Below are 9515 nucleotides of genomic sequence, written 5' to 3' on the forward strand. Positions count from 1 at the left end.
GGTTCTATGACTAGAAATATCTCCCGCTGCCAAGTCGTAGCTAAGGTTCGTCCTATTTACTGGAGTAGTGAACAACGTTTCCGTTGCATAAGAACCTGATGGGATGGTAATGATTGTTCCAGGTATTAGTCAAACCCTCAGGTGTTACCAGGGAAACTGAGTTATGGCTTGTGAAAAACTTTAGATTTTGATTACAAAATGCATGAAAATATAAATTAATGGTCTTAATTTTTTTTCTTTGGCAAGTGACCATGGTATAAGCGGGATAATGCCCTTCAAGGTGTCCATAATCAGGAATTAATGGACTCCGCGGAGGCAACCGTCCAATGCACCTCCCCGTCGTCCATTAATTCCTGATAATGGACACCTCGTTGGGCATTATCCCTCACATCTACTGCAAAGAGACAGTGTAGGACATACATATAGACAGAGACAATTAATATCAGTCTACATATCCATCTGGTTTACCACATCGCTGCTGTCAAGTTAAAACCTCATGCAGTCCAGACGAATGAAGGCACAGGTGTGAGTGTAAGTGTGTGTGTCATAGCAAGCTAGACAAAGAGCACAGAAAAGCACATAGTGAATCAAAACTGAGTCAGAACCATAGACTGTAAAAACAGGTTAGAGTAGTGAGTGTGACATCACCCACAGGTTTCTGAAGGGCCGTTTTGAAGCCAAAAGTCGGGGTTCACGAGTGCTGCCATGTTGACGTTTTTTGGAGCCGGAGCAGCCAGAGGGAAGCCGAGGGTCGACACAGACCCACAGCTCCGCCTGCTATTGGCCCGTAACGGACGACCTGTCAATCACTGGACAGGCGACCTGTCAATCACTCGGAAAACAACCCCGTTTTATAACCGTTATATCCTGTTAATGGCGCAATTATTTTGAAAATCGCCATATGGACACACATTAGAAGAAATGAAATAAGCTACTGAGACCATAACCTCTGATTGAAAAAATGTATTGACGTTATATTGTTAGTGAGAAGTTGGGCCGTGGTCCCATTGACTTGACTTCTTTTTTGGAGCCGGACTCTAGTGGACGTTAGAGGAACTGCAGCGTTCAGCCACTTCCTTTTTGGCTTCAAAATTCACCCGTGGTTTTGGCCGCTTGGTGTTACCACATCACTGCTGTCAAGTTAAAACCTCATGCAGTGCAGACAAATCAAGGCACAGGTGTGAGTGTAAGTGTGTGTGTCATAGCAAGCTAGACAAAGAGCACAGAAAAGCACATAGTGAATCAAAACTGAGTCAGACTATGACACCAAAAAAGAAGCTGTTTCGTTTGCCCGTCTGTTTTTCAGCATAATGTGGGTGTTGTTGGGTGAAAACTTTATAACTCTAAATTTGGGTGATTTTGAGGTCTTTGCTTGAATTAAAGGATTAACACACTCTTCTATGGGTTGAGAAATGTTAATGAGCATTGGGCTTATGAAACCCTGTCAGCACATATTGTGTAATTTCAAAAATGTGTAAAAAAAAAAAAAAAAAAGGCCATATTTTGGAGAAACAGCAGCAATATGAATAACAACCTCATGGTACACTTGGCCAACACACTGCCTGGTACAAAGTATTGCCCTTTACAGCTGTAAATATACTTTATGTCATACTGCCTGAATACAAATAGTGATTTAATGTTTAATGTATATATGGAGAAATATGTGTGAGAGGTTCAGTTGTTCCTGCACTGGGTGTCAGGATGTGCACCCAGTGCTATTATGTAATTGTGTCAGTATTTCTTTGCACCGATGTCACCATGACAAATTCCTGTGTATTTATTATACTTGGTGAATAAAACGACTCTCCCGTTGTACTGTCCTCGCTGAGGTGTCGCAGCTCCAGCTAGACAGCCAGCCAAACTCCATACAGACGACACGGGAGTCAGGATGTAGCGCTCTAGCTCCAAATTTTATTCCAGACTCAATGTCCATGTAATTATAAATCAGGAGTGAAACTGAAAAAGTAGCAAAGCACAACACAATTAACATGATGTCCTCTATACATAGTAGTATGTACCAAAATAACAAACAAGCCAACATACACTATTGTTAGCTGCTGCGCGTGAATTTCCGCGAAATGCATCCCAAGACAACTAAACACCATTGCTACAGCATGCTAGCTGTATACAGAATGTCAATAGCATTAGCATAAACTTGCATACAAAAATAAACATAACGTTTCTACTATCACCAAAATACTTGCCAATATTTCTAGATGAACTGCAAAATGCACATATAATCAACTCGCAAGCAATGCCTCCGCTGGGAAAACAGCTGGATGGCATCAGATTCAAACTTGAGCTCCATACATGCAACTCTAGCCCTCCACTAGACCATGTGCTCCCCAAACATCCTATTTCCGGTGATGTGGAGCGGTGAGTATTTACCGTGAAAATACAGCAGGGGGCGTACCTGTCCCCTTGAGGTACGCTGGCCTCTAACACAAACAGTAAAGTCACATTTTTTGACAATAGAGACGAGTAAACTAGCTAATTAGAGCAGAGATCCAACAGAAATGTCTGGTGAAGAGCGAATATATCACCATGCTGAATACTGGGATAATAATACTGCTTTGGCATTTGCTTTTTTTTAGCTTGAGAACGAGGCTTTTTAGGTTTCGTAGCTGAACTGTGTTGTCGCTCGTAGCGCCGTCACCATCACTGAGCGGTTGAAAATCCCTTGGTCCTGAATTCCAGTGGTGCCAATCTTTTTATTTCAAAACAAAATGTCTCAGAAAGTCAGTGTAACCAGCTGTTGAAGGTATCGCTGAGTCACTGGTATTAATCAACAACCCTATCAACCCCCACAAATACAGTATGTTACAGTAATTTTTTGCTATGGAGCAGTAAAAATCGTATCTATTGCCCCTTCAACTGTTTAAAGGATAAGGCTGGTGTTTTTTAATGCATTGCATACCATCAACAAATCCTATGAAAATAACAAAATCCGCAATGATGTTCTGCCAACAAGTCTCGTCCATGTAGCCGGTGTCCAATGCAGCCATGTCCCAGCAGCCATAGAACTCCATTGTATTAAAAAAACGATTAAAAACCCGTCACAGAGCCATGCTGCTGCTCTGCAGCATATTTCATCATCACCATGCACCGGGCCGGACCACTTTTTCCTCAAACAACTTAATAAGCCGGCTGTGAACACTTTGCGATCTCAGGAAAGTAGTTCCGTAGCACCAAAAATAGTCCCCGGCGTAATGAAGAATTTGTTCCGATTTGATTTGGTAATAACTACAACAGCCTGACTTTTCATGGTAACAGTTAGCGATTTTTTAAATGTAAACTATGTCTTTGTGAGCTGCATTTCAAGGTTTTTAGCTTACAATTGGAGCCAATGACTAACGGTACGTGGGAAGTCAGAAAGTAACGGGAGTAGAGCAAACTCATTGTTGATTTTGTTATTTTCATAAGTTTTGTTGACGGTAAGCAATGCATTAAAAAACACCAGCCTCATCCTTTAAGCAGCCAACTAGATTTTTGGACCTCCAATTGATGGTTTGTTACCTGCCTAAGTGGCTGGAAAGTCTCTCTACCCCAACTGCCACTTTGGCAGGTAACCAACTATCATTCAGAGGTCCTATTGTGTTCTAAAACTCTTGTCGGCTGTTTAAACATTTGAAGTGGCTGGAATAGAATAATAATCCACATGATGGTTGGTTACCTGATAAAGCAGCAGGAGAGTAGACGAACTTCCTAGCCAAAGCCAAAACATACCAGCGTCTGGCTAGTGTCTCCAGGTGATTCCTCCGCATGAAGACGAGCGTGTTTTCCTCCTGCAGGGAAGGACGACATGGAGATGTGCGAGCTGAGCCTGGAGGAGACGGGCCTGACGAGGAAGAGGGGCGCGGAGATCCTGCCCCGGCAGTTCGAGGAGATCTGGGAGCGCTGCGGCGGGATCCAGTACCTCCGCAGCGCCATCGAGAGCCGGCAGGCGCGCCCCACCTACGCCACGGCCATGCTGCAGAGCATGTTCAAATGACCGGCGGCCGGCGGCTCGCCTCACCACAAAGGGACGAATGCACCAGCGACCGGGGCGGGCGGCGTCCGGGCGTCCTGCACCAGGTTCTGACTGCGGGGCATTCAAGTGAACAGCGTTTTTCTTAATTGTCCTTTTGTCTCTTTTTTTTTTTTTTTTTTTTTGTCGTTATCGTTCATGTTGTCGTTCTTGCTGGCTTTCGGTTCCTCGAAGGGGGGCGAGGGCAGGGAAGCTTTGCATTGAACCCTATGCAGAAAAAATCATACTGATCACATCTGGTTGTTTTCCAAGGAATTATTATGTTTTCTGTAATATTTCTGCAATTCTAACTACGAGGCCTTAAAAACTACTTTAACAGGGTTTAATTGCTGAGAAGTAGGACTTTTTCAAAGCTGCCTCCCCAAAAAAAGAAGCGTTTTACTTTTATTAATTCATACATGTTTATAATTATGCATTCCTGATTACACTGAAGGCTCACTGGTGTGTCTCTTCCATCTTAACAGCTAGCTGGTGATCCTACTCAAACTTAAAATCTGCTGTTTACATTGTCTTGGTGTAGTTCTTACAGGGCGATACTTGCACAAGGAGTTGTCAGCTCTCACCGTTCTCTCCCATGAGGCAGTGCTGCATGAGTGTCAGGTTCTCTCCAGATTATTCCTCGTGACTGCACTCCTAATTAAGTCAAATATTTGATAATACTCACATTTTTTTTTTTTTTTTTTTTACCTTTTGTCTTTCCAACCGAATGTAACTTGAGACATTGTTGATTTGTTCATGTAGTGATTCCTGTTTGGTTTTCCTCATTGTGTGTGATTAAATATGTAAAGCTAATGAGAACGGTCCAAAATACCTTTACTTTGAGCCCGACCTTTGCTCGCTAAAGCCCACATCGGTTTTTGGCCACAAGAGTAATTCAGCTTTGTGATTATTTTTTTCTTAAATTGCCGCCTGTCTTGGCTTGTCGAGCATTGTTGTAGGAACAGAAAGTGTGGACTAACATTAACTTATGCAACTCCTGAGATACAACTTCCCATGGACTGAGTGAGTTATAACAAGTCATTAATGTCACATTTAGTCTTGACATTTTATCTTCTTAAACAAGGAAAAGTAATCTGCCAATGTGGTGAGAAAATGTTACTTGTTTCCAAAGCAGTTTCACTTGCTTCAAGGATTTTCATAGATATTATGAATTGAATTAAGGTAAGTCATTTGTTTCACAGTGATGCCAGAAAATTATAAAAACAAGTGACATTTTCTAAACCCTTGGTCAGATTGTTTCACTTGTTTTAAGAAAAATATTAAGACCCAAGATATGAATAAGTGACCAGTAAAGATGGAGATTGTTTGCTCTGTGAGAAGCTTGTATAATGCACTGGTACTCAACCTCGAACTGGAACATTCATACAACACTGAATATTTTATATACAGCAGGTTTGTGTAACAAAGAGTAATATTCCAACTGGAATGTACACATTTATTTTTAAGTACTCTTTCTACTCCAGTGGTTTGGGCATGTGAGATTGTTAATTAAAGCAATAATTCACGCAAACTAAGCTAAGAAAAAGGGCGCATCCTCTGCCATGTACATACACACTATATAGACAATCTCTTGTGACGCTAGACCTGCGCTCCTCACCTGAGGCTGTTGAGTCTTCAGTTTGTTCCTAAGCTTTCCGTTCCCTCCGACGCTCCGCTCCGCACAGGTGAAAGGTGACTTGGGTCGCCTGAACGCTCGAGGATCTGTCTACCTGCGAACCACCTGACCCCCTTTACACATGGCGTTAATTGACTGGATTATGATTGGGCAGCGCAAAAATGCATGAAATCCAGTCGCACATGAACCCAAGACGCATTGAAGATCCGGGACATCCAAACCGCTTCCAAAAAGTGGTCCGAGACGCATTTTGCCACATAAACAACAAAGGCAATGTTCAGACAGCAGCTTTGTTTTTCAAATTTGATCCTTAAGGCTTTTACCAAATCTTTGTGTTTAGACAGTATATAGTATCAGTTGTTGATGCAGTTCAGACTGAGTAAGGCTTATAGGTTTCTAAGTTTCATCTCTGCTTACTCTGGCTGTTTTCATGATGCCGTGTTCCAGTCCCAGAGCAGTGAGAGGAGCATGAGACCTCTTCACTTAGTTCAAGCGCTGCTGCTGTTCTCTTGCCAGCTCTCCTCTATTTCTGCTGTTCTGCTGCTGCTCTTGATGCAGCATCTGACGCCAGTGAGCGCGTGACAGAAAAAAAAAAAACACCTTGTAATTGAGTTGAATCAAATTTCAAACCTCCTACAAATTTGGTTTAAATCTGATCTGAGAAGATTGAATTCCATGTGGTGTTCTGCCGTTCAGACTTAAGAAAAAAAATCTCATCGGATAGGTGGAATCAGATTTGAACTGCCTGTCTGAACATAGCCAGAGTGTAAATGCAATGCGTCTCCAATCCACATATATATGGAAGGCCATTTCCACCAAAAAAAAGGTCAAAATTTTTTCATCATCAAGTGAGATTTTTTTCTCAATATTATGAGATACTAAGTCATAATGAGATACTAAGTAATATTTATCAGATATCTCATGATTATGAGTTAGTATCTGATAAATATGATGTAATATCTCATAATTATGACTAAATATCTCAAAACTATGAGATACTAAGAAAAAAATCTCACAAAAAAATACTAATGTGTTGGATTGGGTGGTGGAAATGGCCTTCCATACATACAGGAGCTTTGTAAACAGAAATAAACTTTCGTCCAATCAGGAAGCACACGCAAATCAAACAGGAAGCTCAGACAGTCACATACGTGTTTACTGTCAGTTTTAAAGGACGGATGCGTTTTAATGCCAGGTGTAAAGGGGCCTCTGCCATGTTCTGAGGTGTTTCCTCGGTTAAGACCCAAAGTATTTAATGAAAAACCAGAGTGACTCCCTGGAAGATTTCCTCAGATGTTCAACAAAATGTCTGGCGTCTGGTGTGATCTGTCTCTCCACACGCATTACAATCATTCCTCGGAAAGCACTGCCTTTTTTCCACTGTCGTTTTTTCTAATGCTGATCTCTCTAACAGATGAATAAATGCATTCCATGTTTCACTCAACGCAGCTCTCCTCTTTCATTGACGTTGATCCTAATGAGATTAATTTGGGTTTAACTCTAGCAACATGATGCTGTTTTCTGACCAAACCCAAGGAAGGTTCTTCTTCAGGAATGAAAACAATTGCTTTGTCATTAATAACGCTGTATGTATTTTCAAAATTAAACTATGGGTCATGAAACTCACTGAACACATAAATGACCATGTAACATTTCAATTCAATGACAAAAAACAACAAAAAATAAAATATATCCAAATTGCAGTTAGCAGTGATGAACACCAATAGATCTGTTGACTTGGAGAAAGCAAGAAGAATGATCAGCTATTTACATGATATGTACAATACAATGACAAAGACATTTTGGATCTATCAACACACAAAAAGATTGCATTTACACAGGCATGGGAAAAGATTATTAGTGCTTTTCATGGCTGTCTGAACAGGGAAACATCAGATTGGTTTCAGCCTGTTTAGACAGAAGAGCCGGAGCCTCATTAATATAAATATTTTAGCCAAACCAAGACAAAGTTTTGATTTATATAAAGAGTTATCTTAATGACAAAATCAGCAGGTTCCATTTTCTCTAATTTCCTGTGATATATTAAAAGTCATTTCTGTCTTTACCCAAGATACGTATGCCATAGACATAGACGTTTTTTCATTTCATTCTTTAAAATTATTGAAATGTTGGCTGGCCCACTTTCAAAGGGATTTCATCACATTGGTGACTTACAAGCAACATGCACAACTACTTTGTTCTCTAATGGAAAACCAAAGGATTTCACTGGGACTGTACTGGTGCCTACAGGTCCAGTAAGGTCCCAGTTCATTACTTGTGGAGTGGAAAAACTAAACTGCTGTTGGGTCTACTTAAAGCTGCACTAGGCAATTTTGTACTTCTGCAGCCCCAAGTGGCAGCGAGAGGTAACGGTTTGAAATTTTTTGAAAGTTTGAAGTACTTCATTACCCAGAAATCATGTAATGTCGTCAGTAAACTAAATGTCTTCTTCTTAGGGTCTGGTGGCGCTCGTTTGCTGCCATTTTCTATGTCGCTCTTAAGTTTTGATTTGTCACTTCTTGTGTGATGAGAAGGTTTCTCCCCAGTGACCGTACCCAACGGCAGAAACTGATTTGGGCAAATACGGCAAATCTATGGTAGCTCAATTAGGGGAATGGGACGCAGCCCCACTTTGTGATTTAGGCTGATGAGACGGGTGTATTTATGCTTAAAAGTCTTATCTAGTGCAGCTTTAAAGGCCTTTTCTAATGACCTTATCGCCCCATTCAAATGTCTGGGTTTCTCTGAAAGCCCTGCAACTCTAAAAGCGACGCCTGGTTATCTCCAGCAGTGCCAGTCCAGCTATAAATGAGGTTCAGGTGTACAGCAGGGGAACCAGGGCAGCTGGGTCCGTTCCAGCTGGCAGGAATCAGTTGTTATTCCTAATTTGCCGACTTAGCTTGGAAGGCTTGTTTGAAAATGTTCATTTTGTTTGTGATGTGGTTTGCTGCTAAAATGTCATGAGCCTAATAAACAACACAATATCTGATAGGAAGGGCCATTTTGTCCACAGTTTCCCCTTTCCCTTCAACATCTGAGAGAGCTTTCTGACTAAGTGCTTATCAGAGGTCACGGCTTTAAAGATTTCACATCAGATCCTGTGTATTTTTTAACAATGACCAACCTATTCCCTACAGGGACACATACAGAGTCAGCACACATGTACAAAAGCAGTCCGGGGTCAATCAATACCGGCTGGATCGATGCTGCGGGGCGCGAAGTCGTCCGCAGCGCTCCCTCTTCATTGTCATCCCGGTCATGATTGCGGACGACGGCTGTCAAACAGTTTGCCTAAATGTCTGTTTCCCCAGAAGGGAGAGTGTCCTTTCCTATGAAGCTGGGAGCTTTGAAGAGCTGAGGGCCGGCTGGCTGAGCCTCAGCCAGCCGGCGCCTCTCTTTTGTGTCCGTGTCACAACATCGTCTGTGGTTTTTAAAGCGAGCGGTGCGCGGCCTTGACGAGTCCCGCGTTCTTGCCGAGTCCTTTTGTGTTTCGTCGCGTCTGGAGGGGGGAGAAGGAACAACAGTGAGATATTTATTTAATGCGTGTCATCCTGTTTTGGTGTAACATCCTCTCGGTACACAGGCTGCTGGACACCAAACGGCCTCTACAGCTGTAACCGTCTTGTAATGTGATGCTAACATAATGCTGTTTCAGGGGCTTTTCCACCCTGACAACAACACAATTCTGGGGGAAAACACAGAATTTCTTGGTATGAAAAAGGCCAAATCAAAAGAAATCGAACATTGGCACAAAATATCGGCCATTGGTGACTTCTGTCTAAAAATATCTATCAGTATTGGCCGTATTATTTCCGTAGTATTTCCTAAAATTTTGTCCAATCTTCACCAAATTTGACACACAGCATATCTGGA

At 41.9% G+C, this 9515-nt stretch overlaps 1 protein-coding gene across 6 annotated transcripts in view; it reads left to right on the top strand.

Moving 5' to 3' along the window:
* Positions 1-7118, top strand: part of LOC139660160 (unconventional myosin-VI-like) — a 146386-nt gene extending 139268 nt beyond the window's left edge. For all 6 annotated transcript variants that reach the window (XM_071538232.1, XM_071538227.1, XM_071538228.1 and 3 more), the window contains one exon: positions 3792-7118. In XM_071538232.1, coding sequence (XP_071394333.1) covers positions 3792-3991 — 200 coding nt within the window. In that variant the 3' untranslated portion in view covers positions 3992-7118. The remainder of the gene's footprint in view (positions 1-3791) is intronic.
* Positions 7119-9515: the final 2397 nt, after the last annotated feature.

Source organism: Centroberyx affinis, unplaced genomic scaffold, assembly GCF_046629955.1.
Source record: "Centroberyx affinis isolate AG114_WGS23_722 - 3 ecotype Tasmania unplaced genomic scaffold, CSIRO-AGI_Caff_v1 ptg003228l_1, whole genome shotgun sequence".
Classification (NCBI taxonomy): Eukaryota; Metazoa; Chordata; class Actinopteri; order Beryciformes; family Berycidae; genus Centroberyx; species Centroberyx affinis.